Consider the following 18,716-nt stretch of genomic DNA (forward strand, 5'->3'; position numbering starts at 1 on the left):
GGAGGGCGGGGTGCTGCCTCCGGGAGCACGGCAGCTCCCGACAGACCCCCGCTCCCCGCTGGAGAACCCTGTCCCCGCGCCGGCGGCTCTGCCCCTCATCCCTGCCTCCCCCGCAGCGCTGCTAACGCCCGACCCTCACCGCGGCGGCCGCTCCCAGCAGTCAGCCCGGAGCCCCGCCGGCCGCCCCCGGCCCGTAGGGCGCTGCCCGGTCCCCGGCGCCGGGGGGTTCCGGGCCCCGCCGCCCTCAGGCCGGGCCCGCCCCGTCCCCCCACGTGACCCCGCGCCGTTGGCGGCGCGCGCGTGGAGCGGTGTTTTGTAAGCTCCCCCCGCCCCCCGCCCGCGCCCGGAGCCCAGCCCGGCGGCCGGAGCCCAGCGCCACACCCCCTCCGCCGCAGCCGCGCAGCCGATGGCAGCGTCCTCTCCCGCCGCCGCCGCGGGCTCGGAGCTGCCGCCGGAGCCGGGCGGCAGCGGGGGCCCCGGCCAAGGGGCGGACGAGGAGCGGGAGCTGCTGCTGGCGCGGCTGGTGCCCGCGAGCCGCCTGAAGGAGGCGGTGGGCGCGTCCCTGGCGTCGCTGTGCCTCGGCCCCTTCGGCGGAGCCCAGCGCCTCGGGACCCTCGTGGACTGCTTGGTGCTGAACTACCGCCTGCGGCAGGGAGCGGGCCGGGAGCGCGGCGCCGAGGGGCCGCTGCGCTGCTGCGGCTGCGGGAGGTTCCTGGGCGAGCCGGTGACCGTCCCGTGCGGGCACACCTACTGCCGCCGCTGCCTCCGCAGGGAGCTGCGGGCCCGCTGCCGCCGCTGCCGGGACTGGCTGCTGCCGGCGGGGGGCACCAGCACGGCCGCGGCCCCGCTGCGCACCAGCGTCGTCCTCAACCGGCTGGCGGAAAAGTGGTTCCCGGGCGAGTGCGAGAGGGCGAGGGCCGGCAGCCGGCTGGAGGAGCTGCTGGCCCAGGGCTGCTTCCGAGAGGCGCTGGGCGCCGCCGACCAGGCTCTGCGAGCAGGTAAGGCTGTGGGGAGCGCTGCCTTCCTCCGCCCGCCGGAGCCGCCCGTGTCCCGCCGGGAGCGGGATGGATTAGGAGCCCGGGACAGGCTCGGGGCGCCGGGGATGTGCTGAAGTTGGTAGACGCGCCCTTATCCCCTAACGCGGGACCGGCAGCGATCGACACGGGCCGATGAAGAGCGTCCGAAGTTTTCCCGAGTTTGAAGGGATTGGAGGAACCTCTCCGGTGGGAGAGCGGAGCGGAGGGGACGTGCAGCTGGCCGGCCCTTGGCTGAGCGCCCGGCCTGGCGGTGGGATCCACCTGCCGCTGCTTACTCCCGAGGTGACGGGGCGCGTCCCACATGGGCTCCGCCGCGTCTCCCCCCGCACGCCGCCGTGGGGCTTGTTTACACTCGAGTCTGTGGGGCTCTGCTGCTTTTGGTGTTCGGTAATCGCCGCGCGCGGGCAAAGAGAAATTCCGTCGGTGTGTTTAACCTTGTTTCCTGAGAGAGAGAGAGACCTATTTTGAGTCTTAAGTGTCACCAAGACAATTCCCAGCAGGCCGGGCCCAGTTGCATAAGCAGACGGGCACGGAGGGGGACAGGTTGTGTAATGGCAGTGACATCATAGGTGGGTGTGGTTGGAGTTTTATTTAGTGTTCAAGAGGGTGCGAAAAGGGAGGTAGAGGCTCGCTTTTTGCCTGTCCTGTGCCCGGCAGAATGTCTGTGTCGGGCTGGCACCAGGGACTCTAAAGATACACTCAATTTTTCAAAGTTTACTCTTTGTAGAGGGAATCCTGTTGGTGTGATTGATACACCTAGGTGGATCCAGCGAGAGATTCCTTTGTTCTTTCGACTAAGGATTTTAACGCCTGGTGACATGGGAAGTCTTGTTATGATTTATAGCAGGATTATTTTTTTTCTTCTGTTCAGTAATTTAGAAATTAGTGTTTTTACAGATTAAGTGTGTTACGTTTATACAGTTGTCTGCAGTGGAGGAAAAAAACCCAAAAGGTTGCATAAGTCTAATCCTTCCAATCTGTTCTGGGGAGATACATTAGGTCTAGTTCCAGAATAAACTGTTCTCAACGTAGGTGGGATTAAGTCGAAGATCTATTTTATATGCTTTTTGGCAACCTAGTTTTAAGGGGTTCCGTTTTGTCTATCAATTCTACTTTATTTGCCAGGATGTTTCCAAAGGGTGGGATACAGGATGGATTTTAAATCTTGAAACTATAAGATGCAGACTTTTTCCTGAAGTACAGCATTGACTCATACAGGTCACAAAGAAATCTCAGTAGTTTTCAGGGTAAAACCGATGAATCCAGTAGTGATCACATATCTTTACAGGGCTCCTGTTTCAAGTTTCAAGACTGCTTTGAAAGAATAAAAGAGTTAATTACTTACACATTTTTTGTTAGTCTTTCTTTTGTGGATTTAGGAATATTATTTAGATTTTTTGAAGAACGAATTTTGATTCTTTTTATGTGAATCTACATCTTCCATTTTGGCTTCAAAATGGGTTTAAAATTTGAATATACCTACCGGCGATGATGCTTATTCAAAATTCTATTATTCAAATTCAGTACATGTGCTAGAAGCTCACTTTAAGGTCTGTTGGACAATTCTTTCCCATGTCTCTAATCCTGAGAATTATCAACATTCCACACGTATTGGAAAAGATACTGAAGAACTTTGTGAGTCAGAGTGCAGACATATGTTAAATGTGAATTTAGAGCTGTGGATTCACAACTATAAATTGAAGGTGATTCCAGGCCAATGGATAAATTAATAGCTTCTGGCATACTTTCCATCTTCCTTCAGACCATAAATTTTGAAGACACATAGAGATGAAAAAGATGTAGCTTAAGAAATGTAAAAATGTTTAAAATCATTCACGTTCTGTTTCAGTGTTTCCTTACTGCTGCTTCATAGTTTCTTTTAAATGCACGTAGTTAAAAAGTTGTGATAAGCATAAATCTGATGTCTTAAATAAGGCGCTGATGCTAAACTTCTACTCAAATGGCATCTTGTCGTGTGTTTCTTCCATTTCTGAAACATTTGAAAAAGTTGTATTTGCTGTTGTGCAAAAGCGACTTTAAAAAGACATAATAAAGAATGTTAACATTCATAGAGTTCATATATTCCTTGCAGGAGTAGAAATGAAATAGCTTAGTTAAAAGAAGTCTCCTGAATTGAAATACAAGCGCAGCTTGCCTTTAATCAAGTGTCCTGAAACACACCACCGATGGGTTGATCTGAATCTCACCTATTCCTGCTGGAGTGGACCTCAGGAGATCTGTTGAGCAATCAGTCTCCTGTTTAAGCAGAACAAATACTGTGATCAGAGCAGTTTGCTTAACGTTTTGTACAGCTGCATCATGAAAACCTACAGGCTGACGATTCCAGAGCCGCTCTGGGCAACCTGCTCAAAGGTTAATTATCCTCATAGTGAAAAATCTTTTCCTTATTTCAAGTCTTAACTGCCATTGTTTTGGTTTATAACCGTTGTCTCTTGTTTTTTTTTTCACTGTGTACTTCAGTAGAGCCTTCTAGGTAACCCACTTTTGGATTCAGAAAAGCTGCTGTGTTCTCTCAGTGCTTTTAGGAATTATTTTCTGCTAAACAAGCCCTTTTGGTATTTTCTTAAGGGTTGTGTGTTCCACCTCTGATTAGAAGGGTGGTCCTGTAGTACTGTGTTAATAAGTACTGTGTCCTAAAGTATTTCTACGTAGTGTTTTTGATGTGCATGTCTTTTATTTTGAAGCATTTGCCGTATTAAGAACCATATAAAAAGCATGCAGAATCACATCATTGGTGGTTCATTTGTTGGTATGTTTATACTTAGAGTAAGAGCAGATGCTTTGGAAGTAATATAAAACTCAAGAATGCACACTGAATTTTTTTGTGTGTACACCTTTATATACTTTCCTATTAATGTAATAATAACAACTGATACACACAGCTCTACGTTGCAAATACTTTGTGCAATTTTTTTTTGTTAAAATCATTTGTCTTTGGGATGCTAGAAGTGAGTGATTTCTGTATTTACAATATATTTGGTCACTGAAATTGAAAGTTCAAGAATTAATTATGCTTCTGCTCTCTTTGATCGAAAGATTCAAAATTAGCTTGCATCCTCTCTTCAGCTGAAAAAACATGAAAATATATGCTGAAACATTGCAAAATGGTTTTTTCATTGTAACAAAGCCTTGAAATTGAATTGTCATTAAAAAATGGGGTGTATGAATTTAGATAGAAACAGAGAATTGTTTAGGTTGGAAAAGCCCTCTCAGCTCATTAAGTCCAACCATTAGTCCAGCACTGCTGAGTCCATCACTGGACCGTGTTCCTAAGTGCCATATCTGTGTATCTTTGAAATCCCTCCAGGGCTGGTGTGTGTGCCACTGCTGTGGGCAGTCTGTTCCCATGCCTGACAACCCTTCCAGTGAAAAAATACTCCCATACCCATAGTAAACTGCCCTGGACACCATTTCTGCTCATGATACTGCTTGTTAGCTGGGAGAAGAGACAGCAACCCCCATGTGTCTACAACCTTCTTGCATGGAGTTGTAAAGAGTGATAAGGTCCCACCTGAGACCTCTTTTCTCCAGGCTACACTCAACCTTTCTTCATTGGACTTGTGCTCCAGACCCTTCACCAGCTCCACTGCCCTTCCCTGGACTTGCTCCAGCACCTCAGTGTGTTTCTTGAGTGTGTAGTGAGGGGGCTCAGAACTGGACACAGGGTTCAAGGTGTGGCCTCAGCAGTGCTTGATACAAGAGGATGATCACTGTCCTGATCCTGCTGGCCACACTAATCCTCAGGTCAGGATGTCTTGGGCTTTCTTGGCCACCTGGGCACACACTGGCTCATGTTCAGCTGCTGTTAACCAGTATTCACATGTCTTTTGCCACTGAGCAGCTTTCCAGCCACTTTTACCCCAGCCTGTGGCATTGCACAGGGGTTGGTGTGACCCAAGTGCAGGACCCAGCACTTGTCCTTGTTGAACCTCATTCAACAGCCTTAGCCCATTGATTCCCCTGTCCAGATTCCCCTGCAGAGGCTTCCTGCCCCCCAGCAGATCAGCACTCCCACCCAACTTGTGTCCTAGGTGAACTTTTGGTGCACTTGATCCTCTTGTCCAGGTCGTAGATGAAGTTACTGAAAAGACTGGCCCCAATACTAAGCTTTGAGGAAAGCTACTAGTAATCATCTGCCTTTGGTCTTCTGAATATTCAGACCCAGTTTGTCATATCTACTGATCATTCAGTGACAGTGTTTGTATGGTCAGCAGAGTTGGGATTTTAGCTAAACTCTGTTTTGTACTAGTTCAATTGGATGCATTTCTCGTGGAATAAAAAGTGGATAAAATGTCTGTGAACTGTAGACTTGAACTCACATTTTTATCTTCAAACTGGCCCTCATTTTCCCTCTAGGAAAAAAGGCTTGGAGTTCCTCAGGTCATGTTCTGCGCTTAAAAGTCTAAAACAGATGAGCTTCCTCTGATTCTGTGCAAATAGGCAGTTTATCAGAGAGCAAAGACCTGCACTTACTGCTGCCTCTGAACAAAGGAGTTCGGTTTGCTAAGAACTCTGCTGGACCCCAAAGAGTCAAATACAACACGGAAAACTCTCTGAAGAGTTTAATCTGAGCTCTCTCACCTTGCTAGGCTATAGCAGTCACAAAACATAGCCACAGGAAATCAGGCTTCAGAGTTGTTCTGCTTGCAGAATTAGTGTTTTACTCAGACAAAGAGAGTTTCCCAGACTTCGGTTAAAACAAGCATTTTATTACGTTGAATGTGAAAATGAAACAAACTGGCTTTGGCAATATTTATGTTTGAGGGGAAGCTGTCAACTCAAAAGAAAGACAAATCAGGAAGACCCTCTAGTTCCAGCTAAATTAATTCTTCTCTGATTTTCTTAACCCTTTCTTTTCCATTAAGATCTTTTTACAGGTAGTTTTGTGAATCTAAATACAAAGCAGTGTGTTGCAGTCTATTGGAACGTTGACCAGGATGCCTTCTAACTATAGAACAGGCTAATGTTGGAAATTTATTAGAATTTATACTAGACATTTAGAATAAACAGATTTTTAAATAGGAATCATAGCCTCCAAGAAAGCCTTTTCTGAAACAATCTTTAAGAACTATTTGATTTTTAGTATTGTTTACAGTAGACCAACTTTTGACTAGTTTATCTCATTCAATGAAAACCAGGTCTACTTATAAAAACAATTAAGGTCAGAACAGTGTTCTGGCATTTTTTCCAAGCGGCAAGTGCAATTAGTTGTGTTGCAAAACCCTAGTTTTAGTGGCAAGGAGATGGATGTCTTCTCATTTAGAGGTTACTGTACTGAAACTGCAGAATGCTGTATGTTGGACATGGGAGCTTGTCCTTACTGAACACATTTTGCTTTTTTTCCCCCACTCTAGAAATTCCACTACTGCAACTTCTTACAACAGGGCTGGTGCTAAAAACTTTCTGGAATTGCCTACCTGTTTTTAATCACATAGTGATAAAGCCTGGTTCTGGTACCTCCCAGGCAGATGCCTCTGTGAAAGTGGCATTTCCAGCCACAGTCAGAAGGGCTCAGGCACTATAAAAGCAAAAGGCAGTCTGCAGAACAACTTGGCTGTTTGAAAGCAAATCTTGTAATACTTAGACTCTGATACAAGTGTGGTAAATTCCCAGGTTTCTGTGGTTTTGATTGGATGTACTGTAAAGATAAAGTTAACTTAGGCCTCAATTTTTGTTGTCCCAGCAGTACTGAGCAGTGCTTTGTGAGCCTCTTTGTTCAGTATTTGAAAATAAATTTTGTTGTTGCTGCAAGATACATTAGGATTCAAAATTTGTTCCTTAGCTTACAAGACATGAACCAGGAATTACTGCCACTTTCGTTAGTCAAACACTAGGGCATGAGGGAGAGGGTACTCCACTAATTTTGGAAGTATTGTACAAAATATTGTAATTATGTTATGTCACTATGAAAGCAAATAAAAATTACAAAATTCTGATTTTTTAACAAATTTTACCTAATTTCTGTCTACAGATTCCAGTGACTTGATGCTAAGAATTTACAGAGCTGAGTCATATGTTGGCCTCCAGGAATATAAAACAGCCATAGAAGATCTAAATTTTGTTATTTCTAAAATGCCAAATTGGCCAGAGGTAAGTCGGTATGAACTCATCATTTTTCAATATTGTGTTTGTAAAATTAATAAATTCCAATTTATACTTGCATCAACTTAAGAACCTAAGCCAGCTACTTTAGATGTTGTCTCTTAAGATGTGCAAAATGCTAAAAGTCATCTTAAAATAGTTAACTTGCATGAGACAGGCTCCTGATGAGTATATGGCAGGTTAGGGCTGGTTGACAAATACACTGAGAGCTGGAATAGTTCATGGTGATGTAACCTGTAACAGCTGTGGTTTGGGGCTTGTTTTGTTAATTTTTATTAACAAGAGGGACACTTTGCTGTTTCAGCTTGGAAAGTTTATCTTCAAAAAGCCCAAATAAACTCAGTGGGAACTGAGCTTTGCTTATAACATAGGCAGCTGAGGAGTCTGTGGTCTTCAGAACATGTGTTGTCACTCTGTCTAAACTCTGTACACAGCAGGAGCAGCAAGATCTTGCCACACAAGGGGAGATAACCCAGTTGTCTTGGTTTCTCTTGTGTTTAGCAATTCCATGGCTACTGCAAATTCATAAAGCCTCCTGCTTTTCAGCTCTCAGTGTTGGTAGTGCTGTCTACTGTTCTCTGCATGTTTGGAAGGAGGCATCACTTCACTTAACTGAGCTTGGTTTGATGGATGGATTCCTGCAACAGTCCTTACCTCTGTAGGAAAATAAACTGTAAGAGGAGGACTAGCAAACTTCCCTCCTTTAGAGTTCATTTTAAAGGAAACTGCCCAGCTCCATCAAAGAGGGTGTATGTCCTCCTCTGACAGTCTTGTTAAACAGATGTTACTGTTCATACTGTCAGTCATTCTGTAGAAAGTGCATTTGGTAGAACCTTTTGGGGGTTTGTTTTTGGATTGTTTGTTTGGAAGTTTTGTGGGTTTGAGGGGGGTTGTTTGTTTCTTTGTTTTGTTCATTTGTATCTTAAGCTTAGTTTCTGGCCCGTTATCCAAAATCCTATATACAAATAGATGTTGTTTTAACTTTTTTTTATGACTGTTGGTTTTATTTAACTTTTTCTATTACTGTCAGTGCAACTTTTACAAGTTGAGATAAGTTCTTGGTTCCAATGTCATCTAGTTTTGAGTAAGTTCAGTAAAAATCCAGGTAGAGGTACTCTTTCTTCCCTCTTTTGTTTTTTTCTTAAAAGGAAAACAATACACAGATTTAGGGGTTTTTTCCCAACTGGTATCCAGTGTTCAAGCATAAAATATAGTTGGAAGAAGCAATTAATTCTGAGAGTGCATTGTTTTGTTTTAAGAATACAGGTTGAGATGTATGTAAGGGATGAACAGTTGTGTGGATTGTTTTATTTGTATTCAGCCTTCTGAAGGTTGGAACCATAAGGCTTTTAATGAAAAAGAGTTCAAAAAAAGTATCCTGTGAGTTGTTGTGTGAGGCTATGTAATAATTTGCATTTCTTGTCCCTCTTCTTCCTCTCCAAAGGCTCACAGAAGAGGGAAATTAAGGGCTGTGAATTCAGCACTAGTGAGGTTTTTAAGCCTTTGTATAAGACAAAACAAGTTAACTGGAAGAAGTTATCACACCAGCCTATCCCATGGCTCTTTTCAAACACAATAGTGGATGTGTGTTAGACAAGGGGTATGGATCACACCCACTGTGCACGGTTCAGATTTGTTAAAGCTACATTCTTTCTGTCATGGCAGGTTCTAATTCTAACACTGAGGCAATGCCTGTAAGATCAATACTGCAGTTCTCCCTGTTCTCTACAAATGTCTTTGTGGTGTCTCTTTCTCAGGTTTACTTTCAGAAAGGAAAAGTGCTGCAAGGCTCTGGCTTTGTAGGTGATGCCTTACAACTGTTTCTACAGTGCTTAGCCCTTGATGAGGACTTTCTTCCAGCCAAGCTAGAAGTAGAAAAGGTAATTTTATTTATGATACTGGATTCCCATTTCTGACTTGATTCCTTTATGAAACTCCCATTATGAGTGTCTAAATCTTCATTACATACATAGAAACTTGAGTGTCTAAAATCTTCATTACATACATAGAACATTCAGTGGCAGATTATTTTAAGATATTTCTTAAATCATACTACGTTGAAGAGTTAGTCCCAATATACAGTTTTACATAGATGTTGAAAAGTATGTGTGTGTTTGAAGTTCCTAAATGAATATATAGAAAACTGGAATACAGCCAACAAGTGAAATTTTCCTAGTTGAAACCCTCTGTGTCTAGAGCACAACAGTTTTTTTCTGTGATACTAAAAATTTACATTGAAAAGCTGCATAATACTGAATTAATAAGGTGCAACTCTGTTTGACTTGTAGTAGAAAAGATTTCTAGATAAACTTCTCTTTTAGCAACATAGGTATGTAGGTTTCTTCCTAAATAGATAGGTTTATTCTCAACTCTGCCTTCACAGTTCCTGCTTAAATAAAGATCTGTTCATGAGATTAACTTCATGTAGATTACCTTCTTAATTTTTGATATGTAGACTTATAACAGAGGGATGGCTGGATTCTTTTTTATTGTTACTAACGTTGAGGTGTTTTTTTTCTAGATACTGTGTGATGTTTTGTCACCAGAGAAGTTAGGTGAGAGTCTCAAGGAATTTGCTTGGAATTCCCCCCATATTAGAAATAAACCTTTTATACTTGGTTCTGAGGTGACGGCATCTTACTGCAACTTGCAGCTTTCTCCTCTGCAGGTAATAAAAACTTTACAGCAACTTCTGTCTTTGACTGGTGTGTATACATCAGATGTACTGATAGCCCGATTTGTCACCCTTTCCAGCATAAATACTGATTTTATGTAATTGGCTAAACTGGAGGAAAAGAAGCATGGTTTGGGCGTAATTTATTTTCATTTGTTGTGTTAGAACTCCTCATTTTAGTTCATTAGAAGGAGTAATAAATAAAGTATTAGAAGGTACTTAAATTTCATATTAGAGACTTCAAAATAAAGAGAAATACATTTTTTTTAAGCAGATGAAATACAATTTTTGTTTTGTTTGAAGCGGGTGAAGATTTTTTAATTGTTAATGCTGAGCAAATTCGAGTACTGTCTCGACTTAGAAATTTTTCTACTTAATTAATGGGTACTCACTAACTGGGGGATCAGTTTGGTTTATGCATCTTTGCACAGTCACGTCTCACATACTTAGATTTGTGTTACTCCTGGAATACAGTTCAGTTCATCTTACTCTTACAGAGTTTAGGAGGATCAGATGTCCTGGAGCCTGTGAGTGGAGGCTTAAATCGTGCACAGTCTGCCCATGCTCTTAACTCTACAAAAGAACCTGCCAAGGAAGATGGCTTAAAGAGAGTGTCTTCTGAACCCCTTCTCTCTGGCCAAGGAAAAGGAGCTTTGTTAAAAAGAAAGCTTTCCTTTTCAGAACAGGATACAGTTGTATGTGAAGATGGAAGAAACAAACACAAAAAGCAAGGAGGTAAACAGTCACTTACTGTGAAATTTAAAGTATTTACTGCCTTGTGCCTTTGTTTTAAGAAGTATCTTGTCCTGTTTTTCCTCAGAAAGTACAAAAAGGGACATGACACTGGCTTTTGGAACAATCCCAGGGGATTTGATTGATGTATCAGATTTTGAGTGCTCTCTATGTATGAGGTAAGATTTTTGTCCTTGATTTGTTACAGATGCTTATTGTACAGGCTGCATATGTGTTACATGTATAAACTGAGGTAAGTTGTTAGGAGTTCAGATATCAGTCAATAGTTTGCAGCTTTTCACTATTTCTGCACTTACATGTGTATTTAAATGTCATTTGCTACTGTAGGACAATTTTAATCAAGTTGTCCTTTTAGGTAACCATCAAAGGACAGGATCTTTTGTGATTTAATGTTGGGGGTTCTTCAGTCAATAAAACTTACTTTGGGAAGGTTAATGCTGAGATGCATAGCCTGTGAGCCTTGTATTTGTCTGGGAGACATAGATCTTTAGAACTACATGAGTCTACTTAAATGTAGCTGATGTTGTATTTGAAAACTCCTACCAAGTAATCTTGATTTTCAGAATAAATACGATAAAAGCATTTGGTGTGTACTGAACTATTTATAGTTATATTATCAGTATGTAATACTGCTGTTAAAACAATCCAATTTCTCTAAGAATCACCTGATTTTGTGTATTCTGAATTTCTGTGTAGGGAGACCAAAATCTTTGTATATTGGGGTAAATGTTACCTGGAGTTTTAGAATGTGTCCAGCTTCATCAGAAAACGAAACAGGGAGCATTGCAGTAAATGGAAACAAACTGCAGTGTAGAGGGAAAAGTAGAATAAGGAGACTTGGGACTAGTTGATTACTTCATTGTAGTATAACTAGTCTTAAAAATTCAAGAGGTTAATCACTGATATGTTTAGGAAGACACACACTGACCATGACTTCTAACTTCTAATAATTTTGTTTCAGGCTATTCTTTGAGCCAGTAACAACCCCTTGTGGACATACTTTTTGCAAAGGTTGTTTGGAACGGTGTTTAGATCATGCTCCACAGTGCCCCCTCTGTAAGGAAAGCTTGAAAGAGGTATTGTTTCTCAGTAAAGCTCACAAATACTGTATGATTTTAAAGGCTGTTTCACTTGAACCCAACAATTTGGATTTGGTTGGGCTATGGATTAAGAGAATGGAGAAGGGTCTCAGGGTCTTAAGAGGTTTTATGTTTCTGTGACCATTTCCTTCAGTGGTATAATTCAACAATTTGGTAACCGTTCAGTTAAACCTCTCTGTGATTTCTATACACTTGCCTTATCAGTATGGCTGTATATCCTGGGAAATCAGGATATTAAGCACAGAAATACAAACTGTTAGACATTCAAATTGTCAGGCACTAAGAACTTACACAGAGAACCTAATTTTCATGTATTAGAGTATCATTAGGTTTCAATTAATGAAACAAAAACTTCAGAGCTATAAGTTGTCATGAGTTTTGTAACATCTAATAGATCACGTTTTCATAAAAAAGCTGCATTTTATCAAGCCTTTTGTTAAGATACATGAATATTTTTTTGATTGTTCACAGTACCTTGCAAGCAGAAAATACAGTATCACAGAACTGCTGGAGGAATTAATAATGAAATATTTGTCTGATGAATTATTTGAGAGAAAAAGAATTCATGCTGAAGAAACTGCAGAATACTCCAAGTAAGCTGCTTGTCTTGAAAAACTTGAGCAATGAGTATGGAAATCCTTTTCAGAAATGTCCTGTTATTTTTATGGTTGTTAGTTGTGGTGTATTATGGGTGCAAGAAGGAGTATGAAGCTTGTGCAGGTCCCTCTGGATATCATCCCTTCCTTCAGATGTGTCAACCCTCCCCTCTGGGTGAAACCATCCAGCCCTTTATTGTCCTTTTAACAGCCCACCCATCAAATCCATCTCTCTGCAATTTGGAGAGGACATTGAGGGGGGAACTCTTTACAGAATTGAAGATAAAATGACATCTGTAGCGCTTCCCTTGTCACTCCATCGTAGGAGGTCACTAGGTTGGTCAGGCCAGGTTGGAGGAGGCTCTGAGTGACCTGATCTAGTGGAAGGTGTCCCTGCCCACAGCAGAGGGGCTGGAACTAGATGATCTTTGAGGTCCCTTCCAATCTAGGATGTTCTATGAAACATACGCTTCCCCTTCCATTCCTTTTTCTGCTTGCACTGTCAGGGAACTTTGGTTTTAGCTTTGATGCTGTTAATGAAATTGTCTTCAATTGACTGCAGAGTCTCAGAGACTTGAATTTCTTGCAAAGCAATTCATAAAAAATATTAATCATGTACAGATAGATGTGATCAAAAAATTGTTGGGATTTTTTTGTAAACGTGTTGTTTAGCTCACAGAGAGTTCTTCAAATACGTAAAGCGTCATGTATTGTAGATATGAATGTTGGAAAGCTGTTTAAAGCATGCAACTTAGTTAACAGAATCCATCCAGTAGAATTATGTTTTATAGTCTAAAAGACATTAAAATTAAATACCTAGTAATGTTTTAGTGATAGCTTGACTGTATGTGCTATCAACTATAATAGAGGCAACTATAATAGAGGCATAATATGCAGCTGAGACATATTGCAAGGTGCAAATTACACACTGGGTTGTGTCTTGAGATCTGGAGACCCTCCTAGAAAATAACCTTAATGGTGACCTAGCTACTATGTAGTTACTACTACATCTTTTTACTTACAGGAAAACTGTGTCTCTGAGGGTTTAATTCCTTTTATAGCTCAAACTAAAGCAAAAATCAAAAAGTAGCTGACACATCCATGCCCAAAGCAGAGCCCTTCATCCACTGACTAGATACTACCTAGAGGACAGTGAGTCTTACTGTCCAATATGTATGCAGATGAGTATGTAGGTATTCAGCTACTGTTACCAGTATGTGGGTTTATCATTCATGAAAGTTTCTACAACGTTTTTTGACTGGGAAAAGAGTGCTTTATGACCTCAAACAAAGCAGACATACTTAAAAAAATGTCTTGTCTTGGCATAGCTCGATGTTTAGATTTTGAAGGCATATATTTCTTTTTATCTTCTCTTGAAGCTTGACCAAGAATGTTCCAATGTTTGTTTGCACTATGGCATATCCTACTGTGCCTTGCCCTCTGCATGTCTTTGAGCCAAGATACCGACTCATGATTCGCAGGAGTATGGAAACTGGAACTAAACAGTTTGGGATGTGCATAAGTGATTCTCAAAATGGGTAGGTTTACGTCCTAATTCTAAGCTTCCATCTCTTCTGTGGTTTTTCATTACAAAAAGTGTCTTTTCAGAAGTGTATAATCCACAAGGTCTCTCTTTAGTTTTGCAGATTATGGTTGCATGCTGCAAATTAGGAACGTTCATTTTCTGCCTGATGGACGGTCTGTTGTCGACACAATTGGTGGGAAGAGATTTCGAGTTTTACGGAGAGGGATGAAGGATGGTTATTGCACTGCAGACATTGAATATTTGGAAGATGTTAAGGTATCCAGAATGCTGTCTAGTATACTTACTACTATTAATATCTCAAGATTTTTGCTTGATTTGTTCTTGAAATCTCTCTTTTAAATATTTAGGTCCCTAGAAGCTAGCCTAATTTTTTTATTACTGTAAAACAAATAAGGAAACCATAGTTTTTTGTTTCAACAATTCAATTCAAAGTTTAAAGCTGTAACTTTAAAAATATTACCATACTTCTTTACCATTCAGTCATTTGCAGTCAAGGTTACTGAGAACACAAGAAATGTATCAGTTGAAATTTATGGGTGGTTTTTGATTTTAGCTTAAAGCCCTTAATTGTTTATCACTAATCACATTTTCATAACTTTCCTCCTACAGGTTGCTGATGAAGAAGAACTAAAGAAATTGAGAGAGCTTCACAATTTTGTTTACAATCAGGCCTGCAGTTGGTTCCAAAACTTAAGAAACAAATTTCGCACTCAAATTCTTCAGCACTTTGGACCAATGCCTGACAGGGAGGAAAATATACAGGTGAGATATCATTTAATATGTATTATTAGATGCTTATTTCGAAAAATAAAAACGTTATTGCCAACTGCTAAAAGAAAAATTCTCACTTTTTTCTCCGTCTTCAAAGACAACAGTTCTTGTTGCATTTGTTTCTCTTACAATGAGTAACCAAAAGCAGTTCTGTCACTGATCAGCAGTTTCTCCAGGAAAGGATGATATGCTGCTGTGGAAACAAAACTAGTAAACTGAAAACACTTCAAATTCCAGTAACAGTTAAGCTGTTAGTTTGTGTAAAGCTGTTAGAATTCAAAGTGAAAAAAACCGTTATTTTCTCCCTGTGAAAGTAAAGGAACTGAATCTGCCATATGCAGGCAGTTACCTTTGGCTAAGAATTAATCACAAATAACATTACTCCTTTCTGAGCTTTTCATAAACTGCTGCAGCTGCTAGGATTTGACAAATGATTCTTGAGAAACTAGCTGCAGAAATCTATTTTGATGGTTTTTATAAACAGTTAATGAAGATCCTGAGGGAGTGGAGACTGTAGAAAAGTAACATTTAAAAATATGTAAGATTTGGTTTTCAAAGTGGAGTTTTATGTGAACTGGGATCTTAGGGGAGCTTGTCCCTCACCCATCTGCTACATATTTCTATGAAATTGTATTAACCTGTCTGGGGGGACTGTGGATGCTGTAGAGGCTGGTGCATGAAGTCAGAAGAGATTTTAGAACAATTTAATAAAAATAGATTTAAAACAGCATACTAGGAGAGAGGAATATTTGTGCAAAACCAGAATAATTAGTAGGGTAGTAATACCGTGGGTGTGTACCTTAGATTTATAATAGATTATAAATGTTTTAGCTGTGTGGTAACAACTGCAAATGAGGAAATCCTGGAGTGTACCACTACCAGTAATATTTCTGCAAATCATTTGAGGTACTTAATATTCTCTGCAGTGGTAGGACCTCTACTGAAGAGTATTAAGTCCAGTTCAAGGCCTGACATCTAATGGTTGCTGTTGGTAATTAAAGTACAGAAAAAAGTTAGAGTTTTAACTCTTAGAAGAAATATGCTAAGTAGTCCTGCTCTGTCTAGAAGGTAATGAGAAGGGGAGTGGAATTGAAACATGACAGAGAGGTCCATCAAATACTTATAATGAAAACATTAGGCTTCAAGAATATTCAAGCCTTAAAAAGAGCAAGACAGGTATTAGATTTAATTTTTATCTGGGAAGTTTGTCATTGGGTGGCTGTCCTGTGCTTAACCATCTTTTCCCAAGGAACCTATGAGATTGCTATGTTGTCTTAAAAATAATTGCTTTATAAAGCTTAGTTTAAGTGTACTTTGTATGACTTCTCACTTGAGGAGAAGAGATCTTTTCAGCACTCTTCTAATATTATAGTCCTGGAATTCTCTAGTTAATATCAAACTTTAAAGTAGTCTTGGTCATTGATGACTTTTGTCTCTTGATATCTTCATGGTAGTCAACTACACGACACTGGTTACTGGTAACCAGCTGATGTTTTATTTCTAGGCAATGCCCAATGGTCCTGCTTGGTGTTGGTGGCTCCTAGCTGTTCTCCCAGTAGACCCCAGATACCAGCTGTCAGTTCTCTCCATGATGTCTTTAAAGGACCGTCTGATCAAAATCCAACATATACTCACCTATTTTTCTAGAGAGCAGTCCAAGTGACTAACCGCCTGGGTCTTCCTGAAAAGTTACTCCGTTCTGGTTGTAGTAGCAGCTGGAATTTTTGCTGCCTTTGCACATCTAGCACTGGTTTGAGAAGTGTAATGGACCTGTTTTTTCTCTCCACCCTCCTGGCTTCCTGAACCACGTGGTTCATTGGTTGCACACTTTCTTCAACTATGAGAGAAGACCACTGACAATTGCACAAAGTCAATCCAGCTAGATATGTTTTTTCACATTATCTACATTAAAATTTGCACTACATAGAAAATAACCTTTTTGAGACTTGATCATTTTAGCAATTGACTTTTCTAAGCTGTGGAAGTGCAGGACTTCAGGCTGACAGTCCAAGTTTACAACATTGAGGAGGTAATAAAGGTTTTGCAAATGTTTGCCTCAAACAACTGTTTCTTTGCTGTTTGCACACATATTTGAAATATAGTATTGAATGTCACAGTTGGATATTACTACTCTTGTTTAACTGTCTTGACCATGAATATGGTACAGATTTTTTTAAATTATCTTGTAAATGTATGCATCACAAAACAGGAGACATGAACTGTATGCTGAACTGAGAGCCAACTTCAAGGAACAAATGCAGAAAAAAAAGGTACTTCTGTCTAAAAACACTTAAACTGTGAATATGGTTTACATACCTAGGCCTGTACATTTTAAAGAGGAAACTGAAATCTGAATGCTAGTACCAGTTACATTTCTACTGGGCTTTTCAGGCTGTTCTTCCAGAGCACACACGTAGTTTGTAGAGCTTAGAAGAAGAAATCTTAGAGTGTGCGTGCGTGTGTCTATCGGGGATTGTGCATCCAGGATTCAAAAGCTTAAAGTTTCATTTGAACTTTTTAAGTTGGTGCAAATGTGAGTTCTATGCCTTATTCGTATAAATAGTAGAGCACCCTGCAGTGGCAAGGTTAGCATCATGCTGCCAATAGGTACTTTTTGTAATTAAAAGTTTGCATATTTGTGAATATGTCTGATACTGGCTTTCTTGTATGTAAATCATTTGTAAAATATTTCTTAAATCTTTGCTTTTGCTAATATATTTAATTTTCAATAAAAGCTAAAAGTTTGTAATATTTTTAACTTTGTCAGAAATTTCAAATCACTTTCCTTTTCCATATGCTTCTATTCTGGGATCTTAAGTAAATCCAGAAGCTGCTGTTCAACCTACATTAAGGTTGTGAGCACTTCATGATGTAACTGGTACGTTCATAATCTGTTTCTGATTATAGTGCCTGTCTCAGACTGATTATTGGTCAGACAAGTTTTTTCCTGATGTCCTGCTTTTCCTTCTGCTTTGTTTAAATCAGGTCTGAAGTTTGCATTCTGCAAAACTTAAAAGTTACAGGAACCTGTCTCCTTGGAGGGCAGTGAGGTATTTCACTGACTTGCTACTCAGGTGCTCTTGCCTTGTCCTCTCCTGGAGTTAAAGGCTGGAGATGTTACAGGCAGCCTGAAATCTCCTGGATCACCTTCCAATATCAGTTTCTATCTAGGGCAGATTCTCCCCTTTGTGGTATGACTGAAGTCCTCGGTGAATATTTGGAAAGCTTTATTTGCATGATAAAAGAAGAAAGGTAATCCTTTATTCTTCGACTTCCATATGCTATAACCTTAGAAATGTAGTCTTTATATCATCATGATCTTCTTAAGAATCCAAGTAGCAGGATTTTTTTTTCCTTAGCAATGAAAAGTCCCTGTAGCCAGGTTTGAAATACCAAAATAAACTAGTGGTAACTTTTTTTAAATTCTTGTCGAGAGCTTGAGTTTGAAATTGAGTATTCTCTAGTCTGCTGAAAGATGTGGCTTTTAAGATTCTTTATAAGCTCCCATGACTTTTTAATAAAGTAAATATGCAAGTGTCAATTGGGTTGCACTGCCCTGTGCATAAAGGAGTTTTACTTCTGGAATTGTATAAACTATGTTAGGCGAAACTTTATTGAAGAAAAACAACAATATAAAAAGCAAATTCACTGTGTTTGACAAATGCTGCAGTAAGGCTAATTAAAAGTACCACTCTTCAGTAACCATTCCACAGATAACTCTTGGGAATGATAGAAAATTGAGATTGGAGATGAAAGATCTTGTAAGAATTTTCTCAAATTGGAAAATTGAGTATTTTGTGTACCAGATTGTGTCGTTTTGTGCAGTTACAGTGGGGTAGAACAACAAACTCAACTGAATGTTTGCAAAGCAAACATTTCAGTAAATAAGTTGGAGAAAGTACCATGCTGTACATTGTATTTTGAATTTCGGGAGTACAGTTATTTTTAAAGTTTTCTTCCCCATCACACAGCATAGGTTCTTTAGCTGTGGAACAATAAAACAGCTGGCTAAGGACAAAGCTTAAATACCTTATATTGTTACAGTAAGGTTCAAAATCAGTGTAATTAAGCCTAAATGGAATGCTAGTGATCTAGACTTGGGGAAAAGGGGAAAGC

The 18,716-nt window shown here is 40.5% G+C and overlaps 1 protein-coding gene across 1 annotated transcript; it reads left to right on the forward strand.

Moving 5' to 3' along the window:
• Positions 1–377: 377 nt before the first annotated feature.
• LONRF1 (LON peptidase N-terminal domain and ring finger 1) lies at positions 378–17,358 on the forward strand. Its single transcript, XM_066316955.1, has 12 exons — positions 378–998; positions 7,030–7,148; positions 8,918–9,040; positions 9,682–9,828; positions 10,332–10,569; positions 10,655–10,745; positions 11,549–11,663; positions 12,159–12,280; positions 13,663–13,821; positions 13,922–14,084; positions 14,439–14,591; positions 16,105–17,358. Exons 1-12 carry the CDS (start codon positions 407–409, stop codon positions 16,261–16,263), a joined length of 2,181 nt encoding a protein of 726 aa, XP_066173052.1. The 5' UTR covers positions 378–406; the 3' UTR covers positions 16,264–17,358.
• The last annotated feature ends 1,358 nt before the right edge of the window (positions 17,359–18,716 follow it).

Source organism: Sylvia atricapilla, chromosome 4, assembly GCF_009819655.1.
Source record: "Sylvia atricapilla isolate bSylAtr1 chromosome 4, bSylAtr1.pri, whole genome shotgun sequence".
In the NCBI taxonomy this organism is placed as follows: Eukaryota; Metazoa; Chordata; class Aves; order Passeriformes; family Sylviidae; genus Sylvia; species Sylvia atricapilla.

Bases quoted from the DNA above. Each gene is read 5' to 3' on its own strand.
- LONRF1 (XM_066316955.1), top strand. From the start codon at position 407: ATGGCAGCGTCCTCTCCCGCCGCCGCCGCGGGCTCGGAGCTGCCGCCG. The intron at 10,746-11,548 runs GTAAGATTTTTG...ATTTTGTTTCAG, and splicing joins GAGTGCTCTCTATGTATGAG to GCTATTCTTTGAGCCAGTAA. The intron at 12,281-13,662 runs GTAAGCTGCTTG...CTTCTCTTGAAG, and splicing joins GAAACTGCAGAATACTCCAA to CTTGACCAAGAATGTTCCAA.